The 22,246-nt window shown below is 40.3% G+C and overlaps 1 protein-coding gene across 4 annotated transcripts in view; it reads left to right on the top strand.

Moving 5' to 3' along the window:
* The first annotated feature begins 1,603 nt into the window (after positions 1-1,603).
* Positions 1,604-22,246, top strand: part of LOC310944929 (protein phosphatase 3 catalytic subunit alpha) — a 77,615-nt gene continuing 56,972 nt past the window's right edge. For all 4 annotated transcript variants that reach the window (XM_083910782.1, XM_083910784.1, XM_083910783.1 and 1 more), the window contains exon 1: positions 1,604-1,778. In XM_083910782.1, the coding sequence (XP_083766908.1) occupies positions 1,718-1,778 (61 nt within the window). In that variant the 5' untranslated portion in view covers positions 1,604-1,717. The remainder of the gene's footprint in view (positions 1,779-22,246) is intronic.

The following is a 22,246-nucleotide window of genomic DNA, read 5'->3' on the forward strand; positions in this document are numbered from 1 at the left end:
GCGAGCAAATAAACCAACACAAACCAAATTACAGACAAGCAAATGACCTGAAATTACAAGTTGAGTCCACTCTCGAGCACACAACAGGTGAAGAGGAAGTGAAAAACCTGAGTCACACATTGGACCAGAGTTGAATTAATTCTGCAGAGCCATCAGTGTAAAACAGAGAGCAGTGGAGCCTGAGGCTGGAGCCAGAGACTATTGATGTGGTGTGAATGTCTGATGGGCTGACCTAATACACACACACACACAGAAACACACACAGAGAAACACAGAAACCCAACATGTTAAATTTGGGACTTCATTAACTGCCTCTCACCATACTACCTTCTCACAAATAGCATTATGCCATTGATTATTTCTTTATTGCCTTTTGCTCTGCAGTGGAGTCACTGAAATGCAACAAAACTGTTTAGTGAACGAATGAGGGATCACTGAGGTGAGCCTGGTGAGTCACCTCTGTAACAAGTCAATTAGAAACAGTGACTTCTCTTTTGTGCAATGCCATGATTTTGACCTGAAGGTGGCGCTAGAGAAGAGCTCTTAGAAAACCTAAACTGAGAAGGTCACAGTGTCGTAAAAAAACAACTTTTAGGATTCACCCTGAGGGAATTGCAAACATCCAGAAGAGATTTCATCTATCTATCTCAGCACATCAAATCTAGAAATAAATACAACAACAATAATACTAGTACTACTACTACTACTACTAATAATAATAATAATAATAATAATAACAATATGAATAAAAAACGTTTTCAAGGGTTTTCAGAGTAAAAATAATTAAACTTAAAACGATTTATAAATATATATATATATATATATATATATATATATATATATATATATATATAAATAACATTTGAAATAATAATATAATTTATTTTTAAAACATAATAAGAGGTTCAAAATGTATGTTTAATGAAAGCCAAATCGAAGTTGCATTCATTTATTTGCTAATTTTTGTAAGCAGCTTTCTTTAAATCAAAAAATGTATTATTATATTATAAATTATATATTTATAAAATAGAGTGATGTAATGGTTGATCATGGTCATGTTTTCATTTAATTACGTTATTACTGTGTTTTAACGTACACACACACACACAGAGATATGCATATTAATATTGACATTAATTATTATATATGACGAATAACAATAATTCATTTCAATATTTGGGCATTTATAAACATTATTGATGTCTAGCTTTCCTTGTGTGTTATCCGCTCCCTCATTTCTTTGCTGTTAGTTGTGTTGCTGTGCACATCCAGAGTACAAATGTGTTCTAAGTAATTCATGCAGTTGTTCTGAGCAGACTGGACTGACACAGGAACAGCCCTTCAGGGGGAAAAAAAAAGTGAATGGCAAGCCTGTCGCTCTCAGCCAATAGGAGGAGCCCGTATGAGTTTGGGGGCGGGTCTTTGGTACCAGCAGGTTAGAGTGCGCGCTGCCCTCAGACAACTTGATCCAGAATAACAGTAAATCAGACGGCAGCTCCTCCAGAGCAGCAGCAGCAGCAGCAGTGAAATTGTAGCCCTGTTGCGAGTATTTTTGGCCGCAGACAACCGAGTGAGCTCACTGCGGTCTATTTCTTCGGATAGACTCGAGAGTAGTTCAAGGCAAGAGCAACGTAAAGGGAGCGTTTTTTTTCGGGGTCTCTTCTTCTACCCCCCTCCCCACCACTGCTATATCGCAATATTATATCACACACTGGAAATGTCCGAAAACAAGCCGAATGATGAGCCGAAGTTATCTACGACGGACAGGGTGGTGAAATGTAAGTGTTACTCTTCACAAGACACGCTATCACACAGCTCTGAAGCAGCACAGGAGGACTTGACGGTCGTGGCAGCAGCAGCAGCAGCAACAGTAAATGTAGTCGGGGAGGAGGAGGAGAAGGGGGGGGTTGACTGTTTGCTGGCCACGGAGGGTGTTAGCCGAGCTGTGACAGCAGCAGCACTAAACTAGGAAGTGAGGGTAACTCCAGTTTGTGGAGCATTTAGCACGAAATGTGTCACATTCTGCCCGTGAGGCGTCATATAGCCGCTTGTGTGAGCGTACACTGTTGTCAGTAGCTGTGAGATACACTGCCATTTTCATTCATATATATATACATATGTGTGTGTTTGTATACAGTGCACAGCTTCATAGTGTGCATGCAGATATTGCACAACCATTGCACTCGACCCAAGGGCGATTTTCCCTCATTTTGCATGCACCACAAAGCATAGTTTCTTTACCCCCCCCCCCCCCCCCTCCCCACCTGCAGTACATTAATACTACTGTATGTATTTTGTGCCTTTTATCTGTAGGTGTGTTGTTTTTTTTGGACTCGTGCCATATGGGCTGGTTCTTCCTGCCCTCCTGTGTTTACAGGTCTGACATTCCACCTTTGCAGTCTACCATAAGAATGCAATAAAGATCATAATCAAGTCGACTTAGGCAGCGAGCACAGATTAGAGTCAATACAGCCTGCACACTTTCATACACCAGTTGAAGGCAGTTCTCCAACCGGAGTTCTCCCTGAATGTCTTCTTTTCTTGAATGCACGCACTGTCTTGTCACTCAAAGTTAAATTTCTCACTGTGGAAGACAAAATGCAAAGCCTTTCCCTCCCACTGCAACCATTGTCCTCTCCAGCACCAGTACATCACAGACATATGATGCATGTGCTGTGATCCCAGTGAGCTCAAGCACGGGGAGGAATTGTTGAGTGGATTTTATTTTGGCTTAGTCGCTCTGGGTTGAAATGATTAGATCATCTCTCTGTGACCATTAGGATTGTGTTTAAAGAGGAGGAAAAGGTTCAAAAGAGCATGACAGGAATCACTGACTCTACACACCGCATTAAAGACAATCCTCACTAAGCTCTATCGCTAATATTGTGGTTCCATTTCATAGCTTTCTTCGGTTTGTGCTGTTTTGAAAAGGGGAAAAAAAAATCCTCATCAAATCATCTTGCCGTGTCTCTTCTGCAGCGAGTGCAGAGCTCAACATTCATGTTGTGGCTAAGTTTTTGTTCAGAAAATGAGGGTTGAGTGTTAAAAGGGTAGCCTCAGCCTGTCTTTGGTGCTTTTGTAATGAATATTTCAAGAGATCGTTCCAGCCCTCCACCCCCCCTACAGTCTCCACCAACTTGAAGGCTAATGAAAAATAGATATGACAAGTACGGCTTTTTGAAGAGATTTAAGAAATATCAGCGGGAGACTTGTCCGCTCACGTTATATGGATCTGAGGCTGTTTATCACACGAGGAGATGCCATCACCTTCAACATCTCAAAGCTGTATTTTCCTCCTCCCTGCAGTGGTCTTAATCAGATTAAAACGTATTGATTAGTCATTAGACAGGGCTGCAGGAGGAATCTGAGAGGCCACTCACAACCTGAAGCTGATATCAACAGAGAAATTTCACGTCATTATTCATCCATCAGGGTTTTGAGGAGTTTGGTGTTTTGGTAATGCATCAGTATTGTGACAACACGAACGCTGGCTGTGTACAAAGCACCTCCGAAATAACTGCAGGCTAAATGCGTGAACTAATGTGTTTTCAGCTGTCTTGTTTGTAAGGCATGGTGTCACGGTGTCAGGACAACTTATCACGAGTGCATGTTTTCAAAAAGGTATTGTTATAATGCACCTGCAAAACACTGTTATGTCTATTATGTCGATAATAGTTGGTTTGATTTTTTTAACTTAACAATTAAAGCTCAATTAAAGTTGTCATTATTTAGCTTCTTAGATGTGAATGTTTTCTGCTTTCTTTGTTTCATCTTCATCATCATCTTCAACATTTTCTGACATTTTCCAGACCATTTTATAAAAAATAATCATTAGTTGCAACTCCAATGGTAATTACTCATTGGGTTTTATCAACTGAAGCAGGAGAAGTCACACCATTTCCACCCTGGCAGAAGTATGTGAAAGTATACGAGGAATGTTCACAACAAGACCGATAAATGTAAAAACTGAAACTCCCATATGGATTCTTGAATAGAATTATTGATCGGTATTTGACCCTGGCACACAGCGACCAGTATAAGTAGTATTTAAATACGGATTCATCCTGATTATGTTGTCGGAGTTTGTTGTCTTTGCTTTTTTGCCACAATTATTAATCATTTATGCCCATTAGTAGCCATGATGATTGACGGCTATTATGTTATTATTTTGATTGACACGATTATTGATCTCATTTTGTCCATAAGCAATTATTTGTTTGTCAGCAATGAATTATGATTGAGTACCTTAAATTTAAATGTTATTTGCTTGTTAATGGACAATATAAACAGTTGCTAATTTATTCAAATGATTGGCTAACATGTGGGACTGCGACAATTATTTGATTGATTTAATTTAATTTAATTTAATTTAATTTAATTTAATTGATTACTAGATTAATTGTAAACGATTTTCATAATTGATTAATCGGTTTGAGTTTAAAAAAAAATATTATTAAATATTATTTTCAATAAAATTTCAGCTTCTTCAGTGTGAATATTGGACAAAAACAAGACATTTGCAGGTTTGGCAAACACCAATCAACATTTCTCAACATTTTAACGACCAAACAATACTTGATTAATCAAGAAAATTATCAACAGATATATTGATGATGAAAATAATAGTTTGTACTGTACTAATATTTAAGGATGCATGATATTGTTATCAGCCGATATTGGCTTCAAAATGTACATTTTATTTTTATTTATTTTTGCAAAATGAAGAAAACAATCCACATCTGCTGGGGCATGAGTATGCAAAAAAACCTTTTTTTTTTATTTAACTACAGGAGAGACTAAATTACCTAATGGAAAAAAGGATATATATATCAGTATTGATTATGGGCATGCCTACCAATATTTTTTTAGCTCGCTTTAGCAACATTGTGCTCACATTAATCTTAAAGGTCCAGTGTGTACAATTTAGATCACATTATTTTAATTTGGCTAAACAGTTATTTTAATTAGTTTGTGTGCAGTCACCTGATTGTATGATTTTTTTTTTTTTAATTAAAAAAGAATTAACCATTTATTTTTATATCAGCTCTATAGAGGCCGCCATTTTGCACCACCATGTTTTACAGTAGCCCACAATGGACAAACTAAACATATATTGAGTTTTAGTGCAAAGGCTGCATAGGTTCTCCAACAATATTCAGTTGCATCATGCAATTTCACAGATGAATGTTGCTAAATTTTACACAATGTACCTTTAGGGCAAGATATTGGATGAATATTTAAGTATTGCAGCTAAACTTACACGGTAGGATTGCATGTGAAAACTACTGCTTTCCAAAAGAGCTCAGTAATGGTGATTTTCCGTCACCAGCTGGGAAACAGGGCCTCCGAGCCCCTGATGGTGTTCCGGGTCCTTCTCCATGAGAGGGGATGGATAACATCTGACATTTGACTTTTGAGGAGAGGCCCCAATGCTCAGACATGCATGGGTCTAGAGACATGGTGGTGGTGACAGCAGCGTAATGCCAGCCACTGATCCCTGGCCACTGATCCCAGCTGAGTCATTTATAGAACAGAACATTAAGTAATGCTTCATACTTGATTTTTGCCTTATGTGTTCCACGTGCAGACTAGACATGCAGAGATATAATAGCATTTATTATGAATCCTCCTAAAGCTGTAATGAATCTGCATAGCATCTCCTCATTGTCATTAGCATTATTTACATGGGACTACAATCGCTGTGGGAAGGATAAGTGATTTCTAAAAACTGCTGAGGCTGTTTGTGATTTTAATCCGTGCCAGTCTGCTACTACGTGAATTTGTGTATTTGTGAAAGTACACTGTCATACTTTCTATGGAGACAGACATCCCTTGGTGTTCGTAAAACTGTGCAAAACAAGTTGTCAGTTATTTCATCCTCAATTATTTTTTTTTGGCAAGTGCTGTAATTTTCAAATTTGCAAATAGTGACACGTTTGCTGCGCTGTGGGACGGAGATGACGCATGATGATCATCATGAACTGTTTTTTTGGTGGGGTAGTTGTAATTTACTTAACTTGGATGTCCAAAAATGGAAATGTCCTCATGAAGACACTGAGTTAATTGAACCGGATTTGATCCATTCAAGGTCTTTAAAGTGAGACATTGAGAACAGCTATGTTAATGCCTGTAAACTGAACATCAACATGCTTTTAAAAAAATATAATTCGATATACTGTATATCACGTTATAATTAGACCTGCAACTAACAATTATTTTCACGATTAATCAATTAATCAATCATTAATAATGAAAAAAGCTTCAAAGCGATCAATCGATCATCAAAATAGTTGAAGATTAATTCAGTATTCGATTGATTAATTAATCAATTATTAATTAATGAGAGTACACTGTAAATACAATCTAAAATAAAATATCTACTGTTTCGGACCTTTCAGATGATACCTGCTTTATTTATTTGGTTTTCTAATATTAAATAAAGGATATAATTATCTATTAGATATGTTGACATTCTGCTATAACACAAATAATTAGGCTTAAAATCAAAAAAGTGTCATTAAGTGACTTTTAAAAAATACTTTTGTGGATCCAATGCATTTCTTTCTTTTTTTTTAAATCAATGTATGTTTAATTTTTAGTATTTCACAAATGTATTGAGTATGGTCAATGAAACGGCCTTTAAAATCAGTAAAGGACATCACTGATAAGTTATCACCATATGACTCATTCCAAAATTTAAGACCATATCTTGTCTCATGTCACGATATCGATAAAATATCCATATTTCTCGCAGGCCTAGAGCTGAGATAGTTATTGATGACTCTGTATACAGTGAATGTGTATAGCCCATTTCATCAACTCAAAGTATCTTTACATCAGAAGCTCATGAATGAATAACACAATGAACAGTCACAGCTGGGTTGGGGTAGTGAGTTCCAGAGGGAGGGGCCTGCAGTAGGGAAGGCTCTGTCTCCCCAGATGTTGTGCTAGGTCCTGGGTGGTGGCTGTGGCAGGTTGGAGTCTGAAAACGGTATGCTGCGGGATGGTGTGTAGGGTTAGGGGATGTGATAGGCGTGCAGAGTTCTAGACATCACGAAGGCCCCGTCCCATTTCTCTCCCTTAAAATTTCCACTTGGTTTGGAGTACCCTCAACCGTAAATTCCCCTCGTCGAGGGAAGTGGCCTCCCTATGGAATTGGGACACCACTATATGCAAAAAATTGGCGTAGTGAACGTAACGAACATGCTAACCTACATCATGTTGACAATTCTAAGGTGGAGCGAGCTAGTTAGCTAGCTGCTTTCATAAATTGTCAGTTATTTTCTGACATTTGTGTTCAAAGTTCAACGGTCCTTTGGATGTATATCAAACCAACATATTCCAACACATTTCGACATTGTAGAAAAAAATCAGCCGGCTCACTGAATTCGCAAAACATCATGGGTAATTTTCTATGTTTTGAGGGTTGATTATAAGGGCAAAATTGCACTCCCCCTTGCTCCCCCCCTACACCAGAACACGCACAATTTAGGGTTAGGGCAACAATTTAGGGTTAATTCTCACTCACTCATCTTCTACCACTTTATCCTCCGCATGAGGATAAAGTGGTCCTCAGCATTTGTTCTTTTGACAGTCATCCAAATGACCTGGACATGTTGCCCGCAGCACAGCTCTTGAGTGACAAGATGATGACCACACATTGATCAAAACCTATCATGTCCCTGCCTCGTCTGCTGGGACTTTTTGGCAGTTTCTGTTAACAATGTAGTTCACAACATCATCATCAGTAATCCGATGTAGAGCCCTATGAACCCATTTAATTTGTAACACAACATTGCACTTTTTTTATCATGTATGTTAAGTCTGAATTCATGAGTTTGTCAGTAACATTATGTGCATTAAGAAAAAACAACAACGGCGTTGAACGCAACACAACAGACGACAATGGAGGACATCCAGAAGCTCCTTTTTTCTTGCTTGGTTTGTGGCTGTTTGTCTCAACAAGATGTCAAGCTCTCTGTGAGAATAGATTGCGTGTGTTTGCCTCAACTTCAATGGGATATTTACACCGACCGCAAAGAAGTGACGTTTTTCTGTCGCCGGTCTAGCTCCACATTGACTGTACCACACCACTTTACTCTGGTACCCCAAGCAAAACGTAGCCAAGAATGGAACCTAAGGGGCCAGTTATTTTGGTACTATTTCTAATGAAAATTTAAAATAAATGCATATCATACTGTATGGAACCAAACCCTTCCACTCGGAGGAAACACGGCTATAGTCTGAACCTAAGTGTTCACCTTTGCCACTCATGATATTGTGGAGGAATTAGGCTATGTGGTGGATTTAGGGCACAGCAAAGGATTTGGACAGATTAAGCTCTATATAGGGGGATAAAGTGCGGCTCTGCTCAGAGGTTGTAATCTGACTCCATGCATTAGCTGCTGGTTTTGCTAATTCATGTGAACAAATGGATGTTATATCTAAGTAAAGCTACAGGGGGACGAGAAAAAACTGTTTACCTACCTTGGCATTCTTTGATTGTCACTAAGCCTATGAGCACAGTCTGAGGATTTGCAAACCATTGAACTTTAACTTTTGATACATCCGTACTTCCAAGGCTTTTTCATGATGGTGCTTTAAAATGCGCCACATTCTCTGTACCATAGATCATAATGTTGGACCATTGCATTTGGTAAAAAAAACAAAAAAATAGCCTGTGTATATATAACAAAGCATTTCCTATTTCATGCCTGGTGGATGCCAATACACAGTCCTTTTGTGAGCCACAGTGGCTAACAAAAGCCTTTTGGGAAGAGATAGGAGCTGTGTGTCATTAGATCCCTACCCAGAACTCGGCGCAGCACAGTCACAAATCAATCAAAACACCATCTACAACACATGTAGCTACACTTTGGGCACCAAGAACAGTGTGTGGGGGAGGAGAGGCTGCTGACCCAGTGATTGGGAGCAACTGGGTCGCTGGGTTATATTAGAGGCCAATAGAGTAAGTTAATCTACTTTCTCAACTCGACTTTCTTTCAGAGGGCACATTGTGTGCGGAGAAAAGAAAAAATAGGACTGGGGGAGGGGAGTTCAGGCTACATTCATGTGCACATTAAATAAAATATGGGTCATTTCTTCTTCATTGAGAATTTTTTTTTTTTATCAAGAATATACAGTAGATGCAGAAAACAATTTGTAGTAGCATTGTTGCCAAAAGCTGGTGAGGTGAATGTCTCGAGGATTATGAGTCACTGTGAAGTGAATGATTATGAGTCGAAAAATAGTGTTACTATTAGTTCTGGTTTTCCCTCATAACACTGTATCAAGCTTAATGACCGCATCTTAAAAAGGTCACTTCTTTTTTGTTCTAAATTAAAAGTAATTTTTGTTTCTCAACCACGTCCACCTTGTTGCTTAGCGTGTGTGTGTGGGAGTGAGTATATGCTTTGAGTATGTGAGTAAAAAGCAAATCAAAGTGGCTCAGTGTGACTGTGGATGAACATGTGGGTGTGAATTCAGGGTTTTGGACAAGGCTAACACTTCTGTTGAGTTATTATTCCACTCAGTTGGTCAGTTTTGACGACAGTGCCAGGACATGATAGTAGGGCTGCAACTTTCAATTATTTTTTATAATCGATTAACTATGATGATTTTCACTAATTTCTACATGTAAACATTATTCAGTTTTCATGAAAATATTCACATATTCCCATTTTAGAAGCTGAAGCTCAATACTGTTAATTTAGTAATGGAATAATAATCTATCAATTGATTAATTGTCTATGATTATTAACCTCAGAAATTGACCTGTGGAGTTCATTTCCAAGTTTAACGAGCCCCAAAAACATTTGGGAGAGAAGGGTGGAACAGTCTCGATTTGTTTGATTAACAGTTTTTCAGAAAACAGCAGATTAAGAAATATCCCACACATGTAGTACTAGACTTATGGAGGCGGTTTTGTCAACTATCTTTGGGAGCTGGCAAAGGAAGTAATAGTTGACCAGTGAGTGCTCCAAGAGCTCATCTTACACCTAGAACTCCTTGTCTTGCAAGTGAAACACATTTCCTTAGTATTTTCATAGACTTTCGAGGAAAGTCTTTCCATGGATAGCCATCTTGACAGTAATGTCTCTGTGTGTCAAAGTGTCAAAGCAGGAAATGACAATATAAAAGAGGAAATCCACAAAAAAGGACACAAAAAACAACAACAGTGGTAACTTCAAGACAAAAATAAAACTTGGTGTTAAGTGGAAGTCATTCCTCTGCACGCTGCTGCTGTACGACGGATGCAAAGACGGACAAACTCTCCTGTGCTGTGCCAAGCGGTTGTTTGTATTTAAATATGGGCAAGTAAAGGAGTAAAGCCATCTGTGTGATGGGTGTAAATAGTAGATTTACAAGCAGATAAAAGTCAGTGAAAGAGGGGGAGGGATGTGCTCATCTACTCACTGCACATATCAGGGGAATAACATCGGGGAAGGTGTGCAATATGTCATGGTAACACTCTGTAGTCGAGATTGCCTCCTCTTTGCTATCGTGTAGGCATCGCTACTTGTTGACGCCCACGTGCACGCATCATACCCCGATGCTGTTCTTATGAAGACCTGATGAATATGCTGATTTGTTTTTTTCATCTCCACCACATGGGCATGCATACGTGTGTGTGTGTGTCAACCTTTATCTGACAGTACAGGTGTCACTGATGAGTCAAACCTGAGCTGCAAGGTCATGTTTACATCATATAACTACATCTCAAACAGTTCTCCGTGCGCAGTTTATGCCCTATCCACACGAAATGCCCCCCAACCACTCTAAACATGGTAGTATATGGAATAGCTTTATTCAAACAAGTATACATTACATTGTATACACTCACAGAAACAGTGACGGAATGAAAAAAAGCCTCGGTGACATAGGAAAAAAGAACTATGGCCAAACACAAGAAGAGGAAGACGACAACAAAGATAAGCGACAGTGAATACCAGAATACCAGCACAAGAGAGAGGTGGGATTATGACATCATCATTCTTTAATTAAAAAAAATATTGGCAGATTGACCCACACGAGATTTTGTGTGTACAGTACCTAAAGGCCTGTACATTGGTAAACTGTTGTGTAAGAGGCTGTCCACAGAAAAACAGGTCTAATTGAATTTTTTATTATCGTATCGATGATTTATCCACGCAGAAACAGCTTGGCGATGTCAAAATACCTCCCCTCTCATGCACTTGCATTCGCTGAAGCTTATCTTCATTGCTTCGTTGCTGTCGTCTCTTCGTCTTGTGTTTGGAGGGTTGTCTTCTTTCTCTGCTGCACTACGTCCAGGCCTGGCATAATGTAAGCAGAGTCATTATGTGGATGAAAAACGACAAAGAATAAGATAGTTAACCTTTCTTCCGTCTCCTCGAGGATAGTGTCTTATTCTTCGGTGTACCAGTGTCAAGAAAGTAGATTTTGGCTTGACTCGCATGTAACTGAAATATCCTCTTTTAGCCGGACCAATACAAGAACTACTGTTTGACACTGATGAATGAACTCAGCAATTCTTCGTCATGTTTGAATCATGACTATAGATTTGATAAATCGTAGCTATCGAAGCGTAGCTATAGAACTAGATTTCTCAAATAATTCACTCAGGTTTTTTCTTCAGTGCGTATCACTGCATTCCACTACCGGTTTATTTTGGCGGCAGTTTGGTTTGGCTGATAACTGAAGCATATAGGCACCGCTGGGAACAGCAATAGCCAACATGGCATCAGCACCACTGCAGTGGCCCAGTGATTCTCAGTCAGTGACAGTGGTTTGATCGCAGTTTGACAATTTTCAGGGCGTTTGCAACACTTGGCCGCTCTTCGTCGTAAAACCGGGAGACCAGTGAAGTGAAGAATGTGTGGGACTCGTATTGAGTATCATGCGCGATGCTTTTGCCAGTTGTTTGCTGCACTGTGAAAGAATGCAGTGTAGGATCAAACCCCACTCCCTCGCCTTTTTATTTGCCACTTCATCATTTCAGCTGCAGCTCGAGGAGTGGATCCACTGCCTGACAGATTTTTATCAGATGAGGACACGGAGAGTGAGAGAGGCCATGCTGTATTCACATGCTTCTATTTAATTAACAGATCAGTCAATATGTTTAATCAAGTGTTATGGATAAGCTTCATTAAAGTGACAGTGGGGAAAATAATAAAAGCAATTGAGCCACTTTTCTTTTTATAATGGATGTGTTGATTGAATAAACACATTCATTTTCACATTCTGTGACAGATTCATATTCTGCGTGAAGCTTTTTAAAGTTTTTTTTCTTACTTCACAGCTTCATTACTTAAAATGGCTTAATTGGGGAAAGTCCTAATTACAGTAAATTAGCAGTATGTGCTGTGCTGTTTTGTTTCGTTCACTCTCTGCTGATTTGCTGCACAAAAAATACAACCCTTAGGGGACTTACCCTTTCTTTTAGGTGTTGTTAGCTTACTAACTAGGGAACCCTGTGTGTGTGTGTGTGTGTGTGCGCGTACGTGAAAAAGAGAAAGAAACTCCAGCTATACAAATACAGCTGGAGGTAAGGCAAGGCCCAAGGTTTATTTACACTCATTCACATGAGTTAATTATAGAACACCTGGCTGAAAATTAACCCTTATTATTCCTCGTGGTGTCTGCTTATCTTAGTCAGACCAAAATGAGAGCATTCATTGGTGTGTGTTTGTAGTTTGCACTTGTTTGATATCAGGACTGAATTTGAAAATGTGTATATGGCGTTTTAAGGAAATTAAATTATGCTTAGAATGACATAAACTCAGTTATTGCTCACTAAAAAACACCTGATAAATATCAAAATGACTGGTACTATACTATATACTATATGTATACCATAATAACTCTTTTTATAAATTGATATCTCTTAGCCTGGGTCTGGACCCACAGATGGGTCGTGAAAGACTGTTTTGGGGTCCCCAAACAAATTATACACAGTTTTCCAAATCTTTAACTAACGATTTATGTGTATATGTTTAAAATAAATGCATAATTTAAGCTAAAATTAATTTACGGAACATCTCAAACAGAAGTTCTGCTCAATTTATGATGTGTTGGCTCATGATAGTTTGCCATCTTTAATAAGTGGGTCCCTGTATACAAAGTTTGGGAAACACTGCTCTAAGCCACATTTCAAGCTTCTTCTTCTTCTTCTATTTAATGAATCTGGCAAGACTTTAGCATCAAGCTGGTTTTGTTTTGGCTCTGTGACAAAAACTTACTCGGGAAATGTCTCGCACAAGACAGCCAGGCAAGCGGGGGTTAAGTTTGCCCTGGAGCTAATGATGGAAGGCCACTCAGTCACTCCCGCCCACGTGGAGAGAAGAAGAGGGAGGAAGTGGAGGAGGAACGCTGCCTGGCCCACTCTCCCTCTCTTTCTCAAAACGCCCTCTGCAGAGACCAAAGCCAGAGTCGTGCGGTAGATGTGTGAGTGTATTAGTGGGGAGGTCGGGGGGGTAGATGCACTGTGGATCTGTTCCCCTACCTTTGCTGTTTTGTCTGTTGAATTTGGCCCTGGGGTCATCTAAAAAAAAGTCACATTTCCTTACTAGCTGCTGTCACTCTCAGCTATGAATTTTCTCTGGGAATAGTCTGCTTGTAATTTCAAGGCTAATTGACATAAGAGGTTATTTGTGACAGGCTGTACTCGCTCACCACAAGACAGTTGTGACCCCCCCCCCCCCCCCCCCCCCCCCCCCTTGAAAGTAAAGCCGATGCGGAGTTGGCCTCCGCAGTTGTCGGGCCTGGGTGAGTGCGATCATAGTGAAAACTGATATCGCGTCAGTCTGAGCTCACAGTGTGTCTCCAGCAGCCAGATTGCGGAGAGGTTAGTGTGTCCCATGGCTCAAATTGATTTTGTGCCTGTCCAAACACAGCCAGGGAGCCATACATTTCGATGACCAATCATTTAAGCTTTAATGCCATACCACTCCCCGTCGGACCATTAGCAGCACAGGGAGGCTCATGAACTACTGTATCTTTTTGGCTGTCAAGTGGAGCCGCCGCTTATGAATGGTTGCAGTTTGCTTTTATTGATTGCATGCAGAGAGGACCTGTTTCCCTGTTGACTGCAGCTCATGCATTAGGCATTGTTGTGCATGTCCATACGTGTGTGTGTTTTCATATTCATTTGGCAGTGACACATAAGAATGCCAAACACACCCACTTATTTACGTTTAAATTCAACAAGCTAATCTCCACTCTGTGTGAACACCTGAGCCCAAAATGTGATCCATTGCTGGTTATTAATGACATTGTCACACCCAGGTAATGCACATACACACAAACACACTCACCCATGCACACACAACCCTATTGTTTTCTTCGGCAGCTTGTCAAAGATCAAGTTTTTGTTGTTTTCCTGTAGTGCTGCAACTAGCGACTATTTTGATAATCGACTTGTCATTGGTTATTGAATCCTTTAGTCAACTAATCAGACAATAGATCATTACAGACATGCTCAAGGCCGGCTTTGCAAATTCTACACATTTTTCTGTTCCAAGACAATTGTGCCCCAGTGTAAAAGGATTGTAAAGAAATGGTTTGAGGAGTTTGGTGTGGAAGAACTTGACTGGCCATGACCTCAACCCCATTGTGCACCTTTGGGATGAACTGGGGCCTTCTCGTCCAACATCAATGCCTGACCGCATAAATACTCTACAGATGAGAAAATCATTCAGTCCAATATTTTTGTCAGTAAAGAGTAAACCGATTTCCAAAAGTGAGGTACACCTCTTCAAATCAAAATGAAAATATGAGAAGAAAAATAAATACACAAATCACATTATGCCTGATTAATAATTGTGAACATTTTGTGAGCGCCTTCCTCTCTCTTGAATCAGCTGTAGATAGCTGTAAGGGTATATTTGACCAACGAGAGAGAATGGAAAATTTCAAATTTCATCCAGAATGGGTGGAAGAATTCCTTTTTTACATTAATTAAAGACATTTATATGTATGTTAGGACACCAAACTCAAGCAACCCAGTGTCAACGGTCCTGTTTCAGCTGTCAGCTTCAGTTCAGCTACTGTTCTTAAAGTAAAGGCCAAGATCTAATTCATATGCCAGAGTTTGCCTACATAAAAGGCCTTGAGTGAGAAGTATTTTCTTCTCACTCAATGCTTCAGCTGGCCAAGGTCAGGGATCTTGGGCTCAAAAAGGTTGGTGACCACTGCTTTAGTACGAGCTCAGCCTTAACAGAAACGGGCATGGTTGTTGAGTGACACAGAAGCCCTCACTGGTGTACACTTACTGCTGTGAACACAGGTTTGTCCATGTCTGTGGCACACAGTCTCAAGAATAGTAAAGGGTACCTTGCTTTGACAGCTCCACAGTTGCTTAAGTCAGCAGCACTGCTCCCCCCCCCCGCTTCCCCCCCTGTCCTGTAAAAAAAAGTGACACATACTGTGTGAGGCCGATTATTTTCTTTTTCACTAGCTCAACTGTTTTCTGTCTCCTTGTCATGTTCCCCTGTAGCCGCCCTCCAACAAACACATTTCTTGTCTTTTTCCTCCAATTTTTTTTTCCTTTTGCTGTGGTTTTTGCCGTCCTTGCTTTCAACTGTGACTGCAGTGCTTCCTCTCAGCCACCGTTATTTCATTTGAGTATTTCTATTCATTCTGCATGCTTGCTCATGCTGCTTTTTCAACTGTGTCAAGCCCATGTTTGTGAGACCAAAATGCCCATAATGCATCAGGCCCATCTCCCTGTATAGACCGTAATCCGATCCCCCCTGGAGGAATGTGGCAAGCCCTGTGGACGGCCAAATTGAAGTACAAATCAGCCGGTCGGTTGGCAGATAATGTATCTCCAAGCGATTTTAATCCAAGACTAGGGCAGCAATTTCCGTCCTCCTCCAGCTCAGAATCGTGGTTATTTTCTGTCTCGAACATTTCACGACAGCAACTTTGTCTGTTAATGGCTGTAAGCTGCATTAAACCTTTGTTGAGTACTGTCTGTTTTGACGCTGGCAGTTAAAAGGGCAGGAACGTCTTTTTTATTTGAGCAGATGGTGTATACAGTGCAAAGCTATGCAGTTGCACAGTATTATGCTGTGGAGCAGTGCTGCTTAAAGTCAATATATTTGTGTATGAGAGCTTGCTTACTTTAATACCTTTGGTAAACACTGCCAGTTTATTTGGTCGTGTTTGATTTTGTATGTCTTTGTTTGTCTTTAGCGAAGGAAATGGCTAATATGAAGATTGTTTAACTGCTGTCGATTTACTCTCTGTTTGTTTTGGACCATATGCATCCAAAAGTGTAGATTATAGAACCCTGTGTATTTGGTCAAACACATTTAAAAAAAAAAAGAAAAAGAGTCTCGGAGTCAGGACTTCCTTTGGGCAGTCAAGCTGTCAATTGAACCTGTGAGTTCCGACTTTACTCACTGACCTGATCCTGAAGGACAAGGATTACCCTTGGTAGCAGGCCTGTTTGGCTTGAGGGGATTGGGGATGAGACCTACAGCCTGCAACTGCTTGACCCACACTACCCCGGAGCAGCACCTAGAGTCTTACACTGGCCCTCATTTAGCTGCCCTATCTTTGATTGGAATGACGACTGTGGGAATGGCTTTTGAATGTGATGCTTTAACTGCTTTTAATCTCGGGGCTGCTAGTAAAGCCTGCACAGATGGTGCCTTCTGCGTAATACTCCGTTAGTGAATTTTAAAAGTGCTTTCTCTGCGATATGGAGGTCAGGCTGGCGGCGGAGAGGGATGATTTACTTTACAGTCACTTCTTTTGCCCAGATGGGTTGCATAATAGCTGCTACTTCGGAGGCTCTGTCACAGCTTCTCCTGATATATAGAGCTCCTCCAAGGAGCCGAGAATGGCAAGACGAGATGTGTGTGTGCGGTTATCTCTCACTTGCTGACTCAGAATTACTTTGGTCTATAGATAAATAATGCTTTGTTGCCCTCCCTCCGTCCCTCCCAATCTCAGCCCATGCTTTTTTTTCTCTTGTTGGCAGTCATTTGCCCCTGCAGGCAGGAGAACCCACCACACCCATACAGTTATGGCCTAGATACAGAGATGGGCTTGAGAGGTGGGTGTGGGCTAGGGGGAAAGGAAGCAATAGCAAAAAACAGGGGACTCTTAGGGGCTTTGTTGTTTTGGCAAGAGGTAGCAGGAGGTGGCTGGCTGTGCCATCCCATTGCCTCACCACCTGTCCTCTGAAAATACACAGTCTGCCAGAAATGAAAATTCAAGCATGGATCTCTTTGACACCAGACATTAGATGTGTGTTTTTGTATTCGTTGAAATTAGATACTTGAGCTTTATTGATGAATTTGTTTATCTGAAACCAGTTCAATTTTGCTTGCCATTTCCAACCCTCCCTCGTCCTTTTGACACAACATGGAGGAATGCCATTTCACATATGAGATGTGGCTATTCTTGTATGGTTGAGAGGGCTTGTCCAAGTCCAGAGATGATTCTGATCGTCGCTTTGTCGTATTCACTTTTAAGCCAAAGCAGGTAACCTTCTCCGTCCAGGTGGAGGAGGAGGAGGAGGAAGGGGGGTGAAGTAATGATGAGGAATGTTATCTGCAGTTCAGGCGGTGTTTTATTTGGGTCAGTCTCAGGTCCAGTGTGCTCCGTTTACCAAGTGTGGACGCAAATATAGACTGGCCTCATCCCCTCTGTATGTGTGTAGTAATTGCATTCTAGAAATGCCAACATATCAGCTGCCAACGAGCCCTCCTTGGGAGGTGTGATCACGCCTGTTGAGGCATATTATCTCTGAGGCAAGCTGTGAATGAGGACAGAAAACACTCAAGTCAGTAAAATTTCCTGAAACATAAGAACATTTTTCAATTAGTTTGCACACCATATTTACATTTATGTCCAACAAAATTTCTAATCAGGCGTTTGAGATGTGGAAGTGCGACCTGGGTACAACACACTTGTGTACAAACCTGGATATATGAACAAATGATATTGTTGAAGCACTTTTGTGAAAGTTGCCACTGTAAATAGATGTGGAGTGTCAATTGAAACCATGGTTCATGGTTTGAATCAGCTTCCAAAAAAATCAAGCTAGATAAAATCTGGATATGCTTAAAAATCCAATTTGGGCTGCAGTCTAAACATGGCCAATGTTTGTGTTTGTTTGTGATTAAAAAAAAGAAGCATTCATGGAGTGACATACTACTCAGCTGATTATTATGTTAAAATAATAATATACCAACATTCATTATTTAAAAAAAAATGAGCTGATATGATACCCGCGATAATATCAACCAATTACTGACTACTCAAAATACAAAATCACGAAGCTTAATTTGACATAATGCTTCATTAAGCACAGACTAAAAATGCGGGTAATGTGTTGCTTCTTCACAGGAGCGGAATATTTGTTAGACAGTCAAGATGATAAATGAATCAGCATAAATGTGTTGTTAACAGCTTGGTAATTTGAAAGACTTAAAAACATTGCTATCGGACAAAAAAGGTGGTATCCAGCTATATTTAGATTTATCTGTCATTTGATTTATCTGCCCCTTCCATATTGTCATCACTGCATTAGGTTCTATATACAACATGCAAAGCCACACACTGCGTCACCTACTGGCAGCAGGAAGTACGACTTGGCGCGGCATGGCTAAGTTGTGTTTCAACTAGCATAGTACCTGGTACCAGGTGCTTTTTTAAGTACCTGCTCTGGCAAGGTTCCAAGTGTGCTGAATAGGTACTATGCGTGACTTGCCAGACTGCCAGCCACTGATTGTTCAGAGTGCCGTCACACGAAGAGACGTCGTCCGACACAAAAAACAATCCTCAAAACGTGGGTTAATCTCCAACAATACCAGAGAAATGTTTGGAGGAGTCTGGTGTATTTAGCAGCAGCACTGCCGAAAGCTGGTGAATGTGAGCTGCATCACAACCCCTTCCACTGTATTTTAATTCAGTGACTCTGTCAGACAGACTCTGTGCTCCGGTCATGGAGGACGTATTGAACAAATATTTTTAATTAACTGATTCTAGTGATTTGATTCAGTTACAGTGAAAACGACTACTAGTCACTCATTTGTGTGTGTCGGTGTAAAACAAAGTCACCACAGTTTCAAGCTGCCGTGCAGTACTTTTTTGTAGTGAAGATGCAACCTAAATCGTGGAAATAGTGGAAAAGGGCCATAACAAAACAAAGTATTGGTAGCCTCTCTCCAGCACCATGCAATGGCCATCATGGCCACTCCATGCACCGACATGCATGAGGGGTTTGAGGGCCCATTCAGTGCTGCCTGCAACCCTAGTCATTCTTTTGGGTTTTATATGTTTAACTGTGGAGCCAAGCACTTGAAGTCAAACACAAAGTTTGTGAAAACAACTGCAGCACAAGCAAAGAATGTCCAGTGGATCTGTGTCATGTCCAGCTGTCTGTCTGCATGTCGCTGCACACTTACAGAACAAGCCACCAACAAGAACACTTTGTAAAGCAGCTGTCTGGAGATTGGTGGACCTCTCCAGAGTTAGTGGGGGACATAGTTTTCCTGACAGACCCAACATAGGACAGTGCAATTCTGTCAGTCCTTTCCTGTGAAAGTGCCAGCTTGACAGCACTCCCACAAAGGAGCTTCTCCGCCCGGGAAGGGCCAGGTTTGATGCCTGCCTAACTAGTTACACTTGGCGACAGGACACAGAGTGAAGCCAACACCCAGTTGACCTACAACATATTATTATAAACACACGCTGTGTCCTACCCCACATTTCTGCTGATGGCATGTGAATGATGTGTGATAGAAAATGTCTTTGATAGATATGCTGAGTGAATGGGTGAACAGCAAAACTGTAGTGTCAAACAGCTTTGAGTGATCATCAAGTCTAGAAAAGTGCTTTATAGATACAGAATACATTTAATACATGTTGTCTTGCATTGTTTAATTTTGCACAAGACAAAATTGCATTGAAATAGCAGTTATTCAACAGTTTCAATGATTGTCTGCTTGATTTAGGCCTTCACAAAAAAACAGGCTTATCCGTAAACATGGCAAAATTAAAAAAAAAAAATGTAAAAACCAGCATTTTCTGACACTTGCTGGACCAAATAATTACTTGATTAAGCGAGACAGTTATCACCAGAGGAACAGAAAATAATCATAAAAGTAATCAGGAAATATGTCCATCTGTCCTGTTTTTACAAAACAACAATGTGGCACAAACTGTATGGCACGTCTTTACGTGGCACTGTAACCTTGATGCACCAAAAGAAGATGGTTACACGCTGTGTCCAAACTTCTCTTTAAATAAAAAGCTTTATTCGAAATAAGTGTACATGACAATATATACAATCACAGAGACGGAATGGTTCTGGGCTAGTGTTGCGTTTTGAGATTTTCCCACTCTGGGACCAATTTGTGTGAAAATATAGCCAAACCATAAAAGAGCATATTCACCAAAGAAAGTTTAAGAATACCATTTTATTTGTATGCTGTATTTGTCCAGGTAGTACTCCTGAACTAACACTGAGGAATATATGCAGATGTGGCCATACAAACGGACATGTTGCAGGTTCTTGCATATGGCATACGGCCCCGTCTTCCAGATCCTTTCAGCCTCCTCCATTGTTCCGTCTCTGCTATGCTCTAAAGCTGATTACAGCGCCTTCTCTAATGAAAGCTAATCCTGTGTTACGGTATTGTGGAGGAGGAGGGGGATGCGGAGGGGTGGGCGGACTCAGCATGGCAAAGCTAGCAGGGAATGTCTTCTTCAGGGCCTGTCACTGAGGCTTTCAGAGGAAATGCCAGAGAGTGTTAACATCTCTGGAAACCTGGAAATGTGCAAGGTGTTTTACATAAAAAACTGAGGCTTTTTTGTGCCGGCCCGTTGGCTCTCAACACCTTACACACAGTCGTGCCCAAACTTGTAATGGCCTGTAATAATTCACTTTAACAGACCAGTCATTCATCAAAGCTTCTTGGCAGCTGGAACTTACTGGTTAAATTTCTCCAATGTTGGCGCACTATTTATTGTGGAATTGCACCCGAATCCCTTTGACCACTGTCATTTTGATACGTGTACCTAAAAATATGTAGTGCACAGTAAAGTCTGAAGGATTATTGGTCAAATCCTTTTTAGTCTGGAAATGCAATCGTGTAAGTTTTATCACTTGCGCACTTGCATTTTTAGTTCCATTTAGTAAAAACCCCTTAGCTGGGGTTAATTTGATTTCCCTTTTAAAGTTCGTTATTAGTGATGCAGACATGTTAAATATGTTCTGGCAAAAACAAGTGTGGCTAAAATGTATGCTCCCCATAACAGAAATGTTGTTTTTTTATGTACTTGATTTCAGAAACACTGAATTTATAATGACACTTCATCAGTCACATGATTATGTGCTTGAGTTGATGATCAGTTTGATCGTTGGTTTTTGCTTTTTATTCAAAATACATTTTCTTGCTATTTCTAACTTTCTTGGACCAAACAAGTACTCAATTAATCCAGATACTAATAACCAGATAATTTGATTATTAGCTAACCAGAAGCCATATTTATGACAAAAAGATGAAAAAAATAAATGTCCATCTGTCCCATTTCTACTTCTGCCATAAAAATATTTAGACCATGTTTGGGTCTAACAGTGCTTTATGAAGCAAAGGCTACCCATGTTGTCCTATGATCTGTAGAGGGGCTGCTACAATAAATCAATTCATCTATCATTGATAATAATGAATCAACTATTTTCATAATTTATTCTTTTTTTCAGCTTCTTTAAAGTGAGTATTTTTAAGATATACAAAGTAAGATATTTGCTTCATTTTATGGACCAAACGACAAATTAAAAAATAATCCGTAGTTGCAGCCCTAGTCTGTAATTTGCTGTGTGAGGTTATGTGCATGTCTATGTGTGACTATGAGTCAGGGACTGGGTGTTTTTGGATGGATTGACAAACGCTCATTACGCAACTATCATTTTCTTCATCCTGCCTCTTGCTGCATTTTTATTTCATTTACTGATTTCTCTCTCTTGCTCTTTCTCTCGCTGACTCATGCACCTTCCCCCACTCTGGCCCCCCAAATCGCTTTAGTCATTTGCCAGCCGTGATCCAGGTCTCTGGCGGCCTCTCACTGTGTCATTGATCGGCTCGTCGCTCGCCCAATCACACCAGAAAACCAATGCAGGGACTTCCCTTTGAAAATGCCCCTCTAGCCCCCACATCATCATCGGCCACCTACTCTCATCCATCCAACCTTACATGCTGGGCTGGGCAATATGGGAAAAATATTCAAATTCATAGGAGATATATGG

This window comes from Microchirus variegatus (assembly GCF_963457635.1).
Source record: "Microchirus variegatus genome assembly, chromosome: 2".
In the NCBI taxonomy this organism is placed as follows: Eukaryota; Metazoa; Chordata; class Actinopteri; order Pleuronectiformes; family Soleidae; genus Microchirus; species Microchirus variegatus.